Raw genomic sequence first — 18,542 nt, 5'->3', positions numbered from 1 at the left:
TTTGTCTGGAAATTATCAGACGACCCCGAGTAGTCTCCAAGTCCTCGAGTCTGAGTAGGTCGTGTGCCACCGTGACAGAAATAGCACGGCCGCGCTGTCAAGAGAGACATAAGTCTAACCGCTCGGGCATGATCTGGCCGTGACTGGTACATACCGCCCAGATCTGCGAGCCGTAATTCTTTCCACTTGTTGGCTGTGGCTATCCTTAGCATTCATTGCATCGGGTGCATTAGGGCTACGCACACTAGCCCCTTGCGCGATCAATAACACGTGGACGCGACCCCGCTCTTGATGAGGTGTTCTCACCTCCCGGTGCGCAGTCGTGTATCTCCCGCAAGAGCATCCTCCATGCTATTTCCATGTTGCTAGACCCCTTCGCAAAGAGGGTGGGCAGGCAGAGTGCGTCGGACTCGGTATCACGAATGTGTTTGCATCGAATTTTTACCAGGATTATTAGCATCGAGAGCGAGTCAGACCGAGATTTGTGGCTGAGGTCGGCCGGCAGAACGGAACACCCAAATACAATGCCAGGGCAGAGGAGCCTGAGGGCAGAGGCCTGGCGTCCTAGGGCGTCCTCCGCCCGTGCAAGTTTTGTCGGTGTAGGGCCCTAACAGCCATATGGAACTGGCTGTCAATGAACATAAGAGCCACAGGGTTTGCGGCTGCGAAGCCGGGGTGAGCGCCCAAAGTGTGATCTTCCGTGGGGGCCCGAAGCCGTCGGGCGACACTCTTTTCCCAATTTGGCAAGTGTTGAGATTGAAAGCCCTGCTGACCTCGCGGCTCGTGCTGCGTCCTCGCCAAGTCCCCACCGCCAAGTGTACCACTCCTGTCCTCCACCATTGGGCCGGGCGTATGGCCTTTTGCTTGCGGACACTCCGCATCAACAACGGAATGTTGTGCGCAGTGTGACCGGTGCGCGTGGACACGAGATCCTTACTGGGGCTGCTCAATTCTCGGGGGCTCAAGACTCATCGCAGGCTCAAGACTCAAGACGCCTGGAAGCGCCCGGGCTGACGTGATCCGCCGCGGCTAAACCACATGGCGAGCTCGCTTGGCCGTCCCCTCCTCCTCCTCCCTCCCGAAAATACGGAGGGGTTTCCGTCGTAAACCCTAGACATATTCTGCTAACCCTAGCGCGTCCTCGCGTGTACGCGCCGCGGACGCGTCGAGGCGCGTCGCGTCGGTGTCGCGCCACGCGACGGGCGCCAACGCGTCGCGCGCCGCGCGTCCCTCCGTCGTGGCCACTCACTACTACCCCCATAGTACCACAGCTTGCGTCGCTCGTACCCGCAAGCTGTCCGTAGTGTATATAGAATACTATAGATTTCTTTTCCGAGCCCTCCTGGGACACGAAGCCTAAGCCTCGCCGGCGCAATCTGCACGTGATATTCCCACGGCACCTCGCGCTCCCGCAATCCACGTCGAGAGTCGAGACTCAACGTCTCTCTGAACATCACCCTGAGATCGACTATGCCTACAGCCGCTAGGCCTGTACTGCGATCAAAACGACATGCCCAGGAACTGCTGCAGCAAGCAGCGCTGTCGCGTCGCACAAGCGCCGGTGCGGTGGCGCGGTGGCGCGCGCAACTGCAGCGATGTTATTCAACTTGTGGCGAAACAGCGGCTTGCCCACAAGTTTTCTGTACGCAATATGTGTGTTTTATATGTAAGGAACCCACCTACAAAGTCTTAAGTCTTAGCAATTGAAGCTGAGAGCCGGAGGTGGGCTAAGGCCACACACTCACATGTCACACTTCGTGACACTCACATCACACTACGCGCACGTGTACGCCGACTTTCGTGAGTATTCATTTTGTAGCTTGGAAAAGAAGGCTATGGCATTTTATATATTCTACGGACACCTTGCGGGTACTAAGAGCGACGCAAGCTGTGGTACTACGGGGGTAGTAGTGAGTGGCCACGACGGAGGGACGCGCGGCGCGCGACGCGTTGGCGCCCGTCGCGTGGCGCGACACCGACGCGACGCGCCTCGACGCGTCCGCGGCGCGTACACGCGAGGACGCGCTAGGGTTAGCAGAATATGTCTAGGGTTTACGACGGAAACCCCTCCGTATTTTCGGGAGGGAGGAGGAGGAGGGGACGGCCAAGCGAGCTCGCCATGTGGTTTAGCCGCGGCGGATCACGTCAGCCCGGGCGCTTCCAGGCGTCTTGAGTCTTGAGCCTGCGATGAGTCTTGAGCCCCCGAGAATTGAGCAGCCCCACTTGTGGTGGATGAGTGTCAGGAACAAAGCCGTACGTCCTACCACTTATCACGGCATCCCAGTGACGACTTCGTAAGGGCTCAATCAGGGATGCGCTCGAAAGGTCTCTGCTGCTCTGGTAGGGGACGTCTACCGGCTACTATACTAATATGATTACTTATATGCTCTGACGTGGCCACCCTTTGATGCACTGCCAAGCATGTTCGGGTCTTGGATGATTGGTGACTTGTTATCCAGCCTGACTGGAACGTCTTTCCTCGACGGCTCTCACTCTGCTCCCCGGACTCGTACTGCTCCGAATACGGCTCCGCAGCCCTACCGCCGTGTTCGATCACTTCAGCTGATCCCAACTGATCCACAAAAACCAGCGGCGGGCAGGCTCTGGCAGGCTGCCGACGCCTGCCGTGCCTGAATCAGGGCCTCCCCAGATTTGTGGAGCCCAATCGAACTAGATCCGGCGGGGAAATGTGGGGAAGGAACACGGGGAAACGCTGGAGAATTGCTTCGATTTGTGGCATCACATGTTGCCATCATGTCCCGTATGTCGCCCGCCCATTGCTGGCGCGTTGCGCCCCTGGCGTTGATGCAGGCTATATAATCTTCTCGGGACAGTCGTAGGACGCCCGTCGTCCGGCTCTACCACGGTCGCAGCGCCCTCGTCTTCTCTAGCCTCGCGGCGGACACGTCTATTATTGCAACGTCCTCACGATGGGTGTCACAACAGTTGTTCAGGGCGGGCACACCTCCAACTATGCACACTTGTTGGACCCGAAGCGGAAGTGGTACAACAACAGGCGGTATGTAATGCTTATTTCCCTGCGCCGCTGCCTCTGACGTATCCGCCCACACAGGTTGATCACCCTCCATGCCTGGCTGGTTCTCCTGTACGTCTACGGCATTCTGCAGTACCAAGGGATGTACTCACACACACAACCACAGGCTCATTACGTCGTCCGGAAATGGATTCGACGGTAGTTTGATGAACAGCTTCCAGTCCCTGGACCAATGGAAGGACTATTTCCATAACCCGCAGGGTGGGAAGCTTGGTCTGCTCAACGCGATTCAGGTCAGGACTATCCTTCAATAGACGCCTGGTTCGGCCACTGACACTCGGTGTAGAACATTGGCTCGCTCGCGGCATATCCTTTTGCACCCTACCTATCCGACGGCCTTGGACGGCGGCGCACTGTCTGGATTGGCGCATCTATCATGTTACTGGGTGTCGCATTGCAGACGGCCGCGCAGAACCTGGGCTTCTTCATCGGAGCTCGCTTCTGCATCGGTTTTGGTCTTACCTTTGCCAGTACGTTTGTCGCACTTCTCATCACTGAGCCATACTCACCTGTGCCCCAGCCAACTCCGCACCTATGTTGGTTACGGAGCTCTCGTACCCCCAATACCGACCGCAGCTCACTTCTCTCTACAACTCCCTCTGGTACTCTGGCAACATTATCGCGTCCTGGACGACTTACGGCACGGAGTATATCGACAGCACCTGGTCATGGCGTCTCCCGTCTATCATGCAGGGTGTCCCTGCGGCAATCCAGTTCTTCCTCGTCCTTCTCGCGCCTGAGAGTCCGCGTTGGTTGATCTCCAAGGGCCGTGATACTGAAGCGCTACGGACGCTCGCGTACTACCATGCGGATGGTGACGAGAGTGACGCCTTGGTGCAATATGAGTACGACGAGATCAAGACCTCCCTGGCCCTCGAGCGCACGAGTGAGTCCTGATTTTTTGCTCCGGTGGGTAATTTGGCTGACATGTTATTTCTCAGCGTCCGTTGGCTGGAAGTCGCTCGTGAGCACATCTGGTAACAGGCGTCGTATGCTCATTATTGTCGCCATTGCGTGGTTCTCGCAATGGTCTGGCAACGGTCTCGTCTCCTACTATCTCAGCAAGGTCATGAACTCGATTGGTATCACCAACACGACCACCCAGCTCCTTATCACAGGGTACGTATTCGCATATGCGCTAGCAGATAAACAGTCTAATTTACCGTCGATTGTGCAGTATCCTTGCCATCTGGAACTTGATCTGGGCCGTCTTCGCGTCGTTCATGGTCGAGCGTATCGGACGTCGGAAATTGTTCCTGATCTCCGCTGCGGGGATGCTCCTATTCTTCATGCTCCAGACGGTGTGCACGGCTCGCTACCTCATCGCCGGGAGTGCTGCTGCCGCACACTCTGTCATCGCCTTCATCTTCCTCTTCTACGCGTTCTACGAGTGAGTACCTACTATGCGCACTAACCTTCGGTCGTGATATTGATGGATGTCCTAGCCTTGCATTCACGCCACTCATCGTGTCGTATACCGTCGAGATCCTGCCGTTCTCCGTACGCGCGAAGGGCTTCAACGTCTTCAACTTCACCATCTCCGTCGCGCTCATCTTCAACCAGTACGTCAACCCGATTGCCATGGACGCGATCAGCTGGAAGTACTACGTAAGTTCCACCTTCTTGCGATATTCCTGTCAAACGAGCTGACTCGGGTATACGCAGATCGTGTACGTCTGCTGGCTGGCATTCGAGCTGGTGTTCCTCTGGTTCTTCATCGTCGAGACGAAGGGTCTGTCCCTCGAGGAGACCGCCGCGCTCTTCGACGGAAAGGAGGCCACAGAGCAGATCCACGCCGCGGGTGTGGCGGAGGTGCGCACGGACGATGTGTCTGACGAAAAGGTCAGCGCATGATCGTGCGGCGCGGAGTGATTGTGTTTCGGTTTCGCTGGGTTTGCGTAGGTCATTTGTACTGCGCGTACCCCGTATGTGGTTTGAGGACCGTCATAACGAATGTCTGACGCCTGCGCTGGGGTTGTACTATTAAGCTCATGATCATAACATACGTCACGATCTACTGTTTACTTACGAGAACATTATACGACGCATCCATTTCTGAACTACTTGCAGTCAAACTTGCGCTCCATTCCCAATAGTGCCGTTAATTGTGCGCGTTGATGAACACGCCCAGCGGAGCTGAGCGAATGTCGCGGGAAGCGAGCCCAAGGGCCAAGGCTAAGGTTTGCCGCGCAAGACCTCAATCACGCCCATGTGACCGTGTCTGGGCGCCTCTCCGGGACCGCCCGCTCAACGTTCAACGTTTCAACCTCCGGCTCTCTTTCAAAAACTAATTCATCTTCGCTGTCACTACTGATTATCATGCACACTACTGCCTGTCAGAGGCGGCACGATTCAAATACGTTCAAGAAAGCTTCGAAGGCAGAGCGGTATCCGTCATAGGAGGACGTTATGGTCTGCAACGTAGACAACCAGCGACTCGGACACTTCAGCATTCTGCACTAGCAGTAGACTTATCCAGGGCGGCAAGTATCACTTTGAGAGGCACCCCTGATCAAACTCGCCACTGGCAGCGTCAGCTAGGCTTGCGGACGGACGCCATGGACGAGGACACTGAAGTGTGGTCGGAGCCCGCAAAGACCGGGCACGTTTGTTATGTGATAACGGTACAGGTGTGTTTCTGCCATCTTTCGCGATAGTGTATCCTGATAGCGCACTGTCCAATTGGGTCATACCTAACAGAGGACCGATAATGGCATGCGGCCGCGCCGTGACTAGGTCGTGTTCGCACTTGCTACATCGTCACTAGGGACTTCCAAACGTTCTGTGAATGGAAATCCCCCATTGAACAGAGCTCAAAGCGGCGCCGAATTATCCCAACGTTGCGACGCGAAGGATCACGAAGGAGTCCGACCCAGACAGACATGCCTGGTACCAACCCGAGGCATGTCCGCGCGCACCGCTCTGCTGAGCTATTGGTTTCGAGTGAGACTCAGACTATCGTCTGTGCCTGATCTTGTTTACGTATGCACGAGGCCATGGCGGTCGGCACTGTAAGTTACTTACACTGTAAGCACGCCGGACCCCATGGGGCTGCGATATACGCACAGTCCCAACGGCACTGGCAGGCGTCTTGCCCATCACGGTGCCAGAAACTCCATTCCTGTCGTTCCGTTCAGCATTGACCTCTCAGAGAATGAAAGCATGGCTCTTGCATTCGTACCCAATGTACGTTGATCTGAACTTCACCTGATTTGTATCTGATGATGATGTTCCGCTAGGGGATGATGGCACACGGTATGTGTTTCAATCCGTCAAGCATCTTCAAAACCGAGTAAGGATTTATGAGAAGTTGATGATGATTGCATACTTACCAGTTGCGATGAACAGCCTATGCCCGTGAACCGCGAGGATGACCTCGCCAAGGTAGCACGGTTCAAGGCGCGCCAGGGAAGTGGGAATATGTAACAAGTCAACAGAAGTCCTTGCGATGTTCCTCAGAACTAGTCATTATCAACATGTAGCATACGCTAAGGCACTAGACCGAAGTGAGCGACGCCACGTCCTTCGGATAGTGCTTGCACTGATACCGATGTCATTGAGATACTCACCTAGACAGCGTCTTTTAGCGACTCACCTAGACAGCGTCTTTTAGCGACTCACCTAGACAGCGTCTTTTAGCGTATAATTAGAAAGCCGTATGAGAGCGAATACTCCGTACCTTGCGACGAAGAGCGAATGTGAGTGATCAAGGCTCTGTGTTACCACCTGGTCTTACCTCACCTGTCCGATAGCACAAGCCACCGACGTCGAAGGCACATATCGCAACGAGCTGCCGTGTTTCTCAGGCGAAGGCTTCCTCTCTATCATGGCTGGGACTCACAGGATTTGATTAGTAAGACCGACCATACGTTCCCAAGTTTGCTATCATCGCCTTACAGCATGGCGCAGAATGTGTCTGGCCCTCGGATACTAGATACGGGCCGGGATAACAACATATCACGTAGCAAATTCGACGCAAAGGCCCCGTTGCGACGGTGGGTACCCCGCGAGAAGACGGGCGGGACAAGATAAGTGTCTCGGAGAGTGCTGCTTAGCCCCAGGTCCCCCGCTCGCGTGCAGGATCTCCTCTCCCTCCACATCATGTCCGCAGCTGTCCTGCCAGAGTACAACAACGAGAAGCGCGAATCCACGGGCTCTGTAGAGAAAGATGATAAGGATCTAGCTACGGCTGACGTCTACGAAACCGACGCCCACAAGCTTGCCGAAGTCGAGGATCTACAAGAGAAGCTCGCGAATGACGAAGCCGACGATGATGCATACCGGGTAGAAGAGGCCTGGCAGGTCGCCACCAAGGTGAACGTCGGCGCAGTACGCGGTGCTTTCGCTGTCGATATTGACATCGTCTCTTTCCGTTTATAGGTGCTTTCGACGAAAGATTACCCCGAGCTGCAAGCTGTGACCTTTCGCACCATCTTCCTTGGTCTTGGGTTCTCGGCCTTCGGAGCGTAAGCATTTGTGACATCCATGTCGTGTCGTTGACAACGTTTTTGTCAGTGTGCTCGCACAGATCTACTACTTCAAGCCGCAGACGCTGTCAGTCTCTATCCTGCTTCTTCTAGTCCTCTCGTACTGGTTCGGCAATGCAATGCACATGGCACTGCCATCCAGGGGGTTTTTCAGGTTCCTCAATCCGGGCCCCTTCAATAGTAAGCAGCGTATGGATCTCATTCGAACATGCTTGTGATGCGGTCCACTCGATAGTCAAGGAACATGTCGCTATCGTCATCATGACCTCAACCGCCTCCACTTCGGCAACGGCGATCCAGGTCATCTCAGTGCAGGCGTGTACGTTATCGTGCCGTTTCCATGAGCCTCTACTCATAGAATTCATGAGCAGTGTTCTATGACAACAACATGGTGAGCGATCATGTGGTCGTGGTAATGAACAGAGTACTGAATACGAATCAAGAATGCAGGCATCGCGATCTTCACGCTAATTTCGTCGCAGCTCATAGGTTATGGCTACGCTGGCCTGCTGTCCGATATCCTGGTCAAGCCGACAAAGTGCTTCTGGCCTGCAGACAGTGCGTACTACGGTTGAATGACACTATCATGCAAGTCACCGATTGCTCTGTAGTTTACACCGCGAATCTATTCCAAGCTCTGCATTACGACAGGCAGATGACTTCGAGACGTGTTCGGTTGTTCTGGACAACATTCGTCATTGTGTTCTGCTGGGAGATCATCCCTGAGTGTGAGTGTTCTTCAGCATAACCAGCTACGACTCTTGACGACTCATTCCCCTCTAGGGCTATTCCCCATCCTCACTGGCGTGTCCGTCTTTTGTCTGGCGGACAACCACAGCGCGACAATTCGTAACATCTTCGGAGGCGCCAGTAACAACGAGGGCATGGGTCTACTTGCAGTCTGCTTCGATTGGAACTACATCGGGAGCAACTGCATGTGGCAGCCACTCTGGTTCCAGATAAACTCTTACATCGGGATATGCTTCACTTACATCCTGATGAGTGCTGTGTATTACGGGGACATCTGGAAAGCCAAGAACTTCCCATTCATGAGCCAGGCGATCTTCGCTGAGGATGGAAGCGAGTACAATCAAACTGCCCTACTTACCAATGGCAGATTTGACCAAGAGAAGTTCGGTAAGCTTGGAGTGCGTGCAAATCATACTGTCTGTTGTGGTGATTTGAGTTAAGCTTTGCTTTGCAGCCGGCGTACTTCTCCGCAACGAATGCGCTTGGATTGGTTACTGCCAACCTCTCACTGGGCGCGCTCGTGACTCACGTCGTAATATGGCATTGGCAAGATCTCAAACCTTTCTTCCAGTCATTGAATCCATGGAACAAGAGTGTCTTCTTAGTTTACGACGCAGTAGGTTTCTTGGTTTATGTGATCTAAGTCATGTCTGAATACCCCGTAAACAACAGCATTACGAGAAAATGAAGGCGTACAAACAGATTCCCCGGTGGTGGTATGTCGTCGTGCTGGCAGGGGCATATTCCTGTGCCCAAGCGAGTGAGTCTCGTCTTCACTAGCAAGTCATAATACGTGTTCTAGACAACCCGATAGCGAACTACACTGGCAATTCCGGCCTTCCCTGGTGGGCACTGACGGTTTTGCTCATCATCGGCTTCTGTCTATGTGCGCTGTATGCCACGCTCGCAGCAACAATCGGCTTCTCGAGCAATGCCGCTGGATTCTTCGAAATGATCACAGGTTAGAAGTCCGTCAATATGTCAATGCATGAGCGTGTTAACTGAAATTCGTATAATCGGCAGCTTATATGGTTCCCGGAAACCCTGTTGCGAACATGTACGGCGCCTTGTATGGTGGACAACCGATCAGCCAGGGGATTGGCTTTCTGCAAGATCTGAAGCTGGGACAGTACGTCAAGCTCGCCCCGAGAGTGACGTTCTGCATGCAGATCACCGGTCAGTGCACGTCAATCATTTGCATACCGTATTGTCGCTGAAATGTGATACAGGTACTGTCGTCGGAGCTTTGCTAAATTGTAAGGATTCATGTTCACTCGTGTTCTGAAAGCTTTCGCCGACACCGAATAGACGTCATGATGTTGTCCATCATCGAGAACCAAAGGCCTGGTGAGTATGAGCGTAAATTGATAGGCTGACGCTCACTACGACCACATAGCCCTATTGTCGATCTCCGGCACCAGGTTGTGGTCAGGACAGAACGCGCAATCCTATAATTGTATGTGTGTCCATATGAAACGACCTCTGCTGTCGCTAAAAGGCCGGTGCTATATCAGCCAATGCAATAGCTTGGGGAGCCCTCGCGCCGCACATGTTCAGCCCTGGTTCAACGTACCATATCGTACCCTTGTCGCTGGTCATCGGACTCTTCCTGCCATTGCCATTCTTCGTTGCTGTAAGCCATTATTCTTTGATACAGGCCCAATTTGCTTTCTGATAAACATGCCTACCAGCACCGCCTCTGGCCAAAGATCGGTTTCAACAACTTCAGTACGCCAATCATTATGCTGGTATGTGATGTGCCACACGACCGTGCTTCACTTGATCTGAACTGCCACCTATAGTACTCTTGTTGGCTCGCGGTCGGCATCAACACACAAGTCAAGTGAATTATACGTCGACCTACTCAATCCAGCTGCTCTGACTCACGTATGCAGTACAACCATGGCAATAGGTATCTTCGTGCAGTGGTGGGTCCGCACGAGGTACCCGCGCTGGTTCACAAAATACAAGTACGTCCGTCAGAGTGGAACTGACTGCCCTGCACTGACCTCTTTCGTAGTTATATCGTCGCTGCAGGACTGGATGGAGGGACGCAGGTTATCATGTTCATCCTCAATTTTGTGCGTCAGATGGATCATCTGCTGAAAATGGTATTGATCCATCTTACTAGGCTATTTTCGGTGCCTCGGGACAATCGCATCCGTTCCCTCAGTGGTGGGGCAACGGTATGTGCGCTGATGTTATTGGAAATCCACTGCTGACACATGCATAGACTACAACCTATCCACGGATCGCTGTGTGCTTCCCCTTCAATAGCGTTCCGTTGGTTCGTCGGATGATGTCGCAGCATGCTGCGTCGTTTTGTTGGATCACGATTTCGTGCATGAACTGTAGAATATAGGGGTGTAGGCTCAATGAATTTAGACCGGAAAGGAACAGAAGCACCATCACCCTTCAAGATCATAAGCATTACAATAGTCTACAGCAAAATACTTTTGAATACACGCAGATGCTCCGATAGACGTTCTATGCCTCTTGCATCATGACGACATCGGCGCTATCGTGGTCGGCAATGGTCTGCTTGAGTTTCATCTGATCCACGAGGAATGCCAGTGTAGCATTATTCTCCTCGCACCTAGGCGCCACTCGTCAGCACGAACCATCCTCTTACACAAAGCGCATACCGCACTCACATTTTCACTATCAGATTCTCGAACTCTCCCAGTGCCTTCTGCAGCGCCCGCAGCACACTAGCGTTCTCGCCCGCACGGTCGCGCAAATACCGCCCATGCGTGCTCAAAACCGCCTTCACCCAGACCATCACGAATTCGACCCTTGGGCTGCCCTCAAGCGCCTCCGCGACGCACCGCACCAGCGCGCCGACGTACACCTGCGGGACGCCCCTCACCACCAGCCTGATATCGTCCCTCGGTACCGCCGAGAACACCCTATGCACCAGCGCGCGCTCGTTCAGCCTGAACGCCGTGATCAGGGCAGGCAGCCACGACCGCTTCGCCAGGAGCTCCAGCACGCTCTGCGGCGTGACGTCGATCGCCAGGTCTACCGGGTCAAACGCGGCGGTCTCGTCGAGCGAGTAGATGAGGAGGCCCTCTGTCGTCGACGCCGCCCACGCGCGCCCAGTGGGTGCGAACCGCACGCATGTCGTGCGCACCTCCTCGCGCACCCGCCGCCGCGCGAGGTCCGCGCGCTTCGCGCCAGGCAGCTCGTCGTCCCGCTGACGGCGCTCCTCCACGTCGCTGTCGTCCCCGCGCGTATCTATCAGGTCGATGTTCCCTGCCTCGGTGACTCTCCTGCTGTCGAGCATGTCCTGCGTCCCGTCGAGCTTTAGATTCTCCGAGGTCTTGAAGCGCTTGAGCAGCACCCCCGCGCGCACGTCGTACAGCGCGACGTAGGGACTCCGCCCGCCGGCAAGTACGCATCGCCCGTCGGCAGTGTAGCATATACTCGAGTGCGAGCCGCCCCCGGGCGCAGCCGTTAGGTCGCCTAGTTTCCGGCCGGGCGCGGCGTCCCGTCTTGTGTCGATGATGCTGGTTTGACGACCCTCGGTGACGTCGAAGAACACGAGCTGCCCGTCGAGCGTCGTCACAGCGAGTTCGTTTCCGTCCGGGCGGAAGGCGACAGAAAGGACGTCGGACGAGAGTTGGAAAGGCTCGACTGCGCGGCTGCGCCCGAAGACGTTCCACAGGCGCACAGTGCGGTCCCACGATCCACTTGCGAGCAGGTTTCCAGTGGGAGAGAAGGCGAGGGCGCATACGGGTGCGGTGTGGCCTGCGAGGACGTCGAGCAGTTTGCCCGTCTGGACGCTCCACAAACAGATCTCGAAGTTGTCTTGCGACCCGGCAGCGACTGCCTCTCCACTAGGGTCAACAGCGAGGGATGCAAATTGGGCTGGTGTTGGTGATGTGAACGTTCTAAAGACGCGATACCGTATCAGGTCTGCGGCACGCACAGTCCCATCCAGCGACGCAGAGAACAACACCTGGCCCTGTTTCGCGAACTCGACAGAGGATATGGGCGCTGAGTGCTCGGAGAAGGTCACGAAGCAGAAGCCCGACGTGCTGTTCCACACCTTGACCTTGCCGTCCTCGCCTCCGGTCGCGAGGTTGACGCCGTCCGGTGCGTACGCGACCGTGTTCATCGTCGAGAAGTGGCCTTGTTGCTTCAGAACATAGCTCTGGCTCTGCCACTCCCACACGAGCAACTGTCCGAGCCTCGCGGCGCCGAACGCTAGCCACTCGCCGGACGCGTTGACCGCGACCGACGAGATCTTCTCTTGCGAGATGCTCAGTGTGTGGAGGTTGGAGAACGAGGGCATCTCCCATAACCCGAATACGCCAGTAGAGAAGCCGATGATCAGGAGGCCCGAGGGACGATGGAAGGTACTGCAGACGACGCGCGTGCCTGGCTGGTGGAAGTAATTGCGCTTGTGCACACCCCATCGGGTGTGTGCGATCGAATCTGCTATGGCAGAGGTGGAGGCGACTGGTTCGGAGTCGTCGCTATCTGACCCTGCTTCGGAGGGCTTTGCTCTCCAGGTGAAGACGGCACCGTCCCGACTGACGGTGTAAATCTGAAAGACAATTGAGCGATGAGAAAGACGGGCGGAAACAGGACACTTGCCGTCTTGGAGTCTCCAGAGAAGTATGCATTGATCACGATGTCCCGATGCCCTGCGAACGTCTTCGGTCGAAACCCATCCACAGGGTTCAACGTGAACAACCGTGCAGTCATGTCCCGCGAGGTAGTGATGAAGCACTTCGAGTCCGGAGACCACTCTATGCTGACTACCTCATCGTGGTGTCCGGTGTATGTCCGATGCAGATCGAACGGTGCAAATTCCCGGATCAGATGGTTCGGAGTACGCCAGACTTGGACGTGCGAGTCGTGCGTTACTGCAATGTACTTGCCGTCGGGCGAGAACTTGATGGCCTTCACGGGCTTGTGGAAGTTGAAATGGTGCATGACAACACCTCGTCGGAAGTTGACGAGGAGCGCTCGGCCATCTGTAAGGAATGTATGACGGTCTTGCTGCGACCCACTACAGGGTTACGTACCTTCGTCCACACTCACCAGGACATTGCTATCCGGGCTGAGCGCGATTGCAGCTATGTTCTTGCGGTTCTCGAAGGGAAAAGTGCGCGACTTGTTGCTGGCATAGGTCGGAATGGAATGTGCACGCAGTCATTGGAGCGACTCACTTGACAAGGTCAAACACCGATACACGGTTCCCGACCGGACTGAGAACGGAGTTTCCATCTGGTGTGAAGATGATGTTTCCCTGCCTATATACAGTGCCGCATAGATTTGAGAACTAATCAACCGTCAAGGCAACTCTATGCACTGAAAGCGAGCAATATACATACCTGGAAGTTTGACTTCATTAGCCCAGGCTAGAAGACCGACGGGTTGTCCGACCTGCAACGACGATGATGCGTAATGTGGACCTTGCGCTTTGGAAAAATAGTTCGGATGCTCGGACTAGACAGAGAGAAGGTCGATGCAACTGGTGACTGAGCAGCCTGAGCAGTCAAAACACAGTCGGCGCAAGTAATGGGCGCCTAACCATCTCAGGAAGAAAATCCTGTAACTTATGTTATTGCCTTTTTCGGCCAGTGCGGCTGTCGTCGCGGTCACGTGCACGTGTTGTCGAGCTGCGAGTCGTTCACGTCACGCTCTCAGCCTTCTGCAAGAGCCGGACTCAGTTACGGTCTCCTTGTACTCTTCGTACTATACTTAAGTTGCTGCGCAATGTAGCATTAAAAATTGAGCAAGCTTCCTCGGGCAGGCGGTTCCGAGTCTCAAGTACTGCCGCGGTGTCTGCAGCATCGGGTACAGTACTGTTACGGTGCGTTGCTATTACAGTACGCACATCATGATTAATACACTACTTTACATTGCTTCATGAAGGTCCATTACAGTGCTGTGTATTGTACTCTTACACCTTGCAGGGGCCAAAAACCATCGAGCCACCGTGCGATGGAAGTTATACGCACGGAGGCCACAAATGACCGTTCGGCGACGCTTTACTTCGTTTTGTTATTGCTATCGGTGTACTCTGAGTTCTGTTGAGCGCAAAAATCAGGACCGGGGCATCGCATTGAACCAAGAGAAATTGAACTGACCTTCGAGTATGCGGCGTCGCCCTGGTCGTTGGTCCTACCCATTTGCGGCGGCTGGTCGACGTGGCCCGACGAGCCTTGCGATTGCTCCGAACCCTTCCCCTGCATCATCGCAAGTCAGAATCGAGTACTATGCCGTGCACTTTCAGATAGTATCAGGGACTACTCACATGCGCCGCCGTCAACACCGCGCTTCCTCCTTTGCCCTGACTAGAGTCTGAACCAGGCAAGGGCACGTCTTTCGGTCGGGATACATGCTCCGCGCCGGACACGCGCTGCGCGAGGGGATCATTCGGGTGTGTTACCGGGTCCTGTTGCTGTTGCAGACGGTATTCCCCTGTGACACCCGTGTTGGTCAATCAACTGAATCTGGGACGCAATAACGCGGTGAGGGACGTACATGTAGGGATTGCGCCTGGCCGTACGTCCTCTTCTTTGCTAACCTGTATGGACTTCTGGTAGTACCAGAAGCCTGCGAGGCCTGCAGTGACGGCTGCAATGCCGCCCCAGAGTGCCTGTCAGCAGAGTGCAGGTCAGTCGTATGCGCGTTGCCTTTCGAGTTCGGAACGCACTTTCGGGCTTCCCGTACCGCGCGAGGCCCTCAGCATTGGAGAAGGGGGCTTCTGTGTGGGCTCATTGGCGCGTGTGTGTGCGTGGCTTCCAGAGCTCATCGTTGTCGACCGTTACAGTGTAAAATCAAGTATGAGTAGTCGGATGACTCCTGAGAGGTCGTGGAAAGTAGATTGTGGCGAAAGAGGGCGTAAAAGGAGGGCTTATAGCGGACGTCGTTGGTGCGGAGAGCGTCATTTCGGGCGTAACTCGCATAACTCATGCGCCACCTGGGGAGCAAGAGCAGAGGACGGAGCCGTGACATCATGCGTTGCTCTGAGTATACGCGGTCACGTGATCAAGTCGCGCTGGTGCAGTGGTGGCGCGACACATACGCGGGGAAGACAACTTGAAGATGTACACTTGACCGATGGAAGCAAAATCATTCGTCCGTTTTATGTAAACGGTACATCATTTACGGGACACGGTTCATTATGTACGTTTATTAGTGGCCTATCTCGTACTCCTACCAGTGGCTGAAGGACCTCCGAGTCAGGTAACTTACAAGCGGACTAATCCTGCATGTAGAATGTGCATGCCGCGCACAGCTCGGTCAATTTATGGCGCGCCATAGCGCAGTCGGTAGTACCACTCTGGCGCCCCCATTGCCTCTCCTACATAGTTACGTTCCGGGTAGGTGTCCCCCTCGCATTCCCAATCTCTGAAGTGCGTCTGCCAAATCAGGCTGATCCTCGGGGGCAACTTCACGCTCTCTTCCTCTGACCTCCGGTGTGGAATGGCATCCACAAGCTTACCAACGTACTCAGCGATGCCACGCTGGTCCACAGGCCTGGGTCTCTCTCCATAATTAGACGAGAAGTCGAGGCAGAGCGTACACTTCATACGGGGGTGTGCATGCATCAGCGCGGCTATCTCGTCCACGAGCTGCACCCACGCTGCGACACTCCAGTCTTGTTGCGACCGGGGAACGTAAGGCGTCAGGTGGATCACCACGTCTTCCAGCGCGTCCTGCTCTGCAGGGATCGTCGAGAGAACGTACGTGATCGCTGACAGCCCGTTATGAATCTCAAACCATGCCGAGCCCACCGCCAATATATGCAAAGATTTCAGACGGTGGTTTTCGGAGAGCTCGGGGAGGAGCGCGTTGCGGATGTACTCGGGCGGCCAACCTTCGCCGAGGTCCTCCAGCCGAAGGACGAGGCTCTCGAGCGTGTCGCCTGCGGACGCGACGAGCTGCTTGGCTACGCTCCGCGTAGCGTTGCTGAGCCGTAGGTTGTGGCCGACGGCGAGCCGGAGGAGGGGAATCGTACATCCGGACTCGAGGGCGTGTGCGACGAGGAGGGGTAGCGTCGTAGGAGCGTCGACGGCCTGGCGAGATTGCATGAGCAGCGGGAGAGAGGGGACGTGCCATACGAGGGTATCGAGGTTGCGGAACGGAGGCGAATCGTAGGGCAGGTGCATACGCGCTACTGATGCTGGGTCCTGCTCGACATCGCCCGTGTCGTCGATATACAGCGAAGTCAACTGCGGGCACCCAAGCACGAACGCCCTCAGGTCATCCCCGCCACCTCGCATGTCCTTCAGCCACACGTTCGTAATGCCCGCCTGCCGCACCTCCACCAGCGGCTTCAGCGCGAACCCTTGCAGGCGCACGCTCTCAAGGCGCTTCAGGCGGCTCGCCAACCTCAACCAGCCCTCCTTGACGCAGTGCTTCAGCTGACCGTCGTCCTCGGCCCCACACTCGCTTCCGCCGCAACACGACGGATTCCCGCGCACGTCGAGCGTGCGGATGCTCCGGGCGAGCGCAGGGGATGCCCCGAGGAGCGTCTCGAGCGCGGCGAGGCGCGCGGGCGAGTCAAGGCGGGCGACACGGAAGAGGTGCGCGCGCGCGGCTGGGAGGAATGCGTGGCAGGTGAGCGCGCAGGCGGCGAGGGTCGCAAGATCCTTGGTGGAGGAGAGCAGGGCGATGATGTCGTCCCAGGTCTCGAAGGCGAGCCCACAGGGTGAATGGATGGTTTCAGGCATGGGGTTGGTCTCGTTGTGATCGTATATTGGTTGAGGTGTACACCTTCGTCCTTTCTTCTGTCAAAAATGAGTACCCAGCCAAACGCGTACAATGAATCACCCTACTCACGCTCGAGATCAAGAACAGGGAACATTTACTGTTCGTCAGCTGAACGCAGAATCAACAGTCAGGCTTTTATATACATACCGGCAGCCCCCGGCGGAGCAAGGAGCGCCATGAGCGATTGAAGCGACGAGCGCTGTTCGCAAAATTGTTCGGCTGTACGGATTGCAGTGCGCATGGCCCATTACATGTATGCGGCCGTCTGACTCGACACACGAGATGTTCATGGGTCTTGGGTTTGTGCCTGTAAGCGAGCGATGACTCTGTAGGCGGCCGTGCGGGTGCTTGGTCAGTGGGCACCCTGGCTTAGAACGAATGCGTAAGCAGTCAGTTGCGGCCGCGTACAAGTCGTGTAGAGTTCCCCCCACAAGGATCGATACGCAGGTCTGCACTCGCGGTACGAGGTCGACTTACGTGTGGAGCTATGCAGTGACCCGTAGCATGACCCCGTGACTACAGAGAAATGATAGCGTCGTGTACCAGTTGGCAAGGCGATGAGGTTGGGGCATGGTACTGAGAGCTGCGAATGCCGCCGTCGTGCTGCTGACGGCGCAGACGACCATCGTAACATGGCTGAAGGCTCTCAGGCATGACGATGGGCTGTATACAATACAACATTGAGCAACGAGAGAAGACAGAATGCTGCATACGCACGGATTATAGGACATCATGGCTTCGCACGCGGGTCGAGATCCCGTCCCAGTGTTCTATGCGCAGCATGGTGGCGGGTCTCACTAGATGTCGATAATTTGATGCTGTGAACGATGATGCGTAGCACAATGATTCAGTTTGCCTCGTCGATGAAGTTCTTGAACAAGGGGTCGCTCGGTTGGACTTCTGTGGAGTGGAGTCTCCACGACGTACGTCCCAGATGGATAGTAGCGATCAACAGTCAACGAGTGGCCAGCCTTTCACATAGTCAGTAGCGGGTCGCATCATCGAGTGGGCACGTACTTGGTAGTTTGGTCCAGGTTAAGCCTTAGTACTGCGGCCGCCAAGGCGACTGCCACTGCTGCGGCAGTAGGCTCAAAGCAGTCAGTGGCTGGGTGCTCTCTATGGCGCAGATGACACTTCAATGTAATCAATAACGCCGCGAGTGTGAGTGTGGGCTGCGCAGTGTGTGTACGTAGCTGCGGCGCATCCAAAGGAGGCGATGCGTTTGCGATGCGGCGGTACCGGTCGAATTACCATATTCGGCCTGAAGCGCTCAGCCACCGTCTTGTGGCGCCCGACGCGCTCGTCCGGATCCGCCACGCCATCAATGTACGCTATGGTACCCGCCGTCTCTGAGCGCAATGGACGTCTCCAGGATTGAACCGGACCCTCTCGCAAGCTCTCCATTTCAATTCTGGTATGCTAAGCGAGTGCGATAAGCAACTACGCCAGACGCACAGCCCCCCTAAGTTGACAAGCATTGTCAAATTGAACTGGCGAGTGACTACTTTTAGATC

General features: G+C 55.5%; 5 protein-coding genes and 1 non-coding gene across 6 annotated transcripts; 2 read left to right on the top strand and 4 right to left on the bottom strand.

The window, feature by feature from the left end:
* Positions 1 to 2,434: 2,434 nt before the first annotated feature.
* Positions 2,435 to 5,155, top strand: C8Q71DRAFT_197554 (general substrate transporter). The gene is made up of 9 exons (XM_047916924.1): positions 2,435 to 3,019; positions 3,074 to 3,106; positions 3,162 to 3,288; positions 3,342 to 3,525; positions 3,576 to 3,941; positions 3,997 to 4,174; positions 4,233 to 4,445; positions 4,501 to 4,663; positions 4,721 to 5,155. The coding sequence occupies exons 1-9, from the start codon at positions 2,931 to 2,933 to the stop codon at positions 4,907 to 4,909; spliced, it is 1,542 nt and encodes a 513-aa protein (XP_047776080.1). The 5' UTR covers positions 2,435 to 2,930; the 3' UTR covers positions 4,910 to 5,155.
* A 1,743-nt stretch (positions 5,156 to 6,898) lies between these two features.
* On the top strand, positions 6,899 to 10,890 carry C8Q71DRAFT_197485 (OPT oligopeptide transporter). The gene is made up of 23 exons (XM_047916923.1): positions 6,899 to 6,908; positions 6,965 to 7,369; positions 7,436 to 7,521; positions 7,571 to 7,722; positions 7,778 to 7,861; positions 7,914 to 7,933; positions 7,986 to 8,100; positions 8,154 to 8,270; positions 8,326 to 8,690; positions 8,747 to 8,908; positions 8,965 to 9,052; positions 9,107 to 9,253; positions 9,316 to 9,468; positions 9,522 to 9,548; positions 9,601 to 9,639; positions 9,689 to 9,748; positions 9,807 to 9,925; positions 9,984 to 10,040; positions 10,095 to 10,135; positions 10,188 to 10,262; positions 10,313 to 10,373; positions 10,424 to 10,478; positions 10,526 to 10,890. Exons 2-23 carry the CDS (start codon positions 7,157 to 7,159, stop codon positions 10,567 to 10,569), a joined length of 2,280 nt encoding a protein of 759 aa, XP_047776079.1. The 5' UTR covers positions 6,899 to 6,908; positions 6,965 to 7,156; the 3' UTR covers positions 10,570 to 10,890.
* C8Q71DRAFT_712938 (quinon protein alcohol dehydrogenase-like superfamily) lies at positions 10,780 to 13,585 on the bottom strand (the record flags this gene model as incomplete). Its single annotated transcript, XM_047920888.1, has 5 exons — positions 10,780 to 10,888; positions 10,947 to 12,844; positions 12,889 to 13,277; positions 13,329 to 13,423; positions 13,473 to 13,585. Coding segments are annotated over 5 exons (2,604 nt in total), but the record flags the coding sequence as incomplete, so codon positions are not given.
* A 525-nt stretch (positions 13,586 to 14,110) lies between these two features.
* On the bottom strand, positions 14,111 to 15,242 carry C8Q71DRAFT_909750 (uncharacterized protein). The gene is made up of 5 exons (XM_047929061.1): positions 14,966 to 15,242; positions 14,794 to 14,908; positions 14,564 to 14,730; positions 14,397 to 14,495; positions 14,111 to 14,336 (listed from the first exon to the last, which is right to left on the bottom strand). Exons 1-5 carry the CDS (start codon positions 15,062 to 15,064, stop codon positions 14,298 to 14,300), a joined length of 519 nt encoding a protein of 172 aa, XP_047776077.1. The 5' UTR covers positions 15,065 to 15,242; the 3' UTR covers positions 14,111 to 14,297.
* Positions 15,243 to 15,374: 132 nt separating this feature from the next.
* Positions 15,375 to 17,396, bottom strand: C8Q71DRAFT_775002 (uncharacterized protein). The gene is made up of 2 exons (XM_047924570.1): positions 17,098 to 17,396; positions 15,375 to 17,042 (listed from the first exon to the last, which is right to left on the bottom strand). The coding sequence occupies exon 2, from the start codon at positions 16,986 to 16,988 to the stop codon at positions 15,561 to 15,563; it is 1,428 nt and encodes a 475-aa protein (XP_047776076.1). The 5' UTR covers positions 16,989 to 17,042; positions 17,098 to 17,396; the 3' UTR covers positions 15,375 to 15,560.
* Positions 17,397 to 18,387: 991 nt separating this feature from the next.
* On the bottom strand, positions 18,388 to 18,483 carry C8Q71DRAFT_t114. The gene has a single exon. It is a non-coding gene; the product is annotated as a tRNA-Ala (tRNA).
* Positions 18,484 to 18,542: the final 59 nt, after the last annotated feature.

This window comes from Rhodofomes roseus, assembly GCF_022264815.1.
Source record: "Rhodofomes roseus strain CIRM-BRFM 1785 chromosome Unknown C8Q71scaffold_19, whole genome shotgun sequence".
Classification (NCBI taxonomy): domain Eukaryota; kingdom Fungi; phylum Basidiomycota; class Agaricomycetes; order Polyporales; family Fomitopsidaceae; genus Rhodofomes; species Rhodofomes roseus.
The sequence above is the reverse complement of the archived record's forward strand: the minus strand, read 5'-3'. Positions and strand labels throughout refer to the sequence as shown.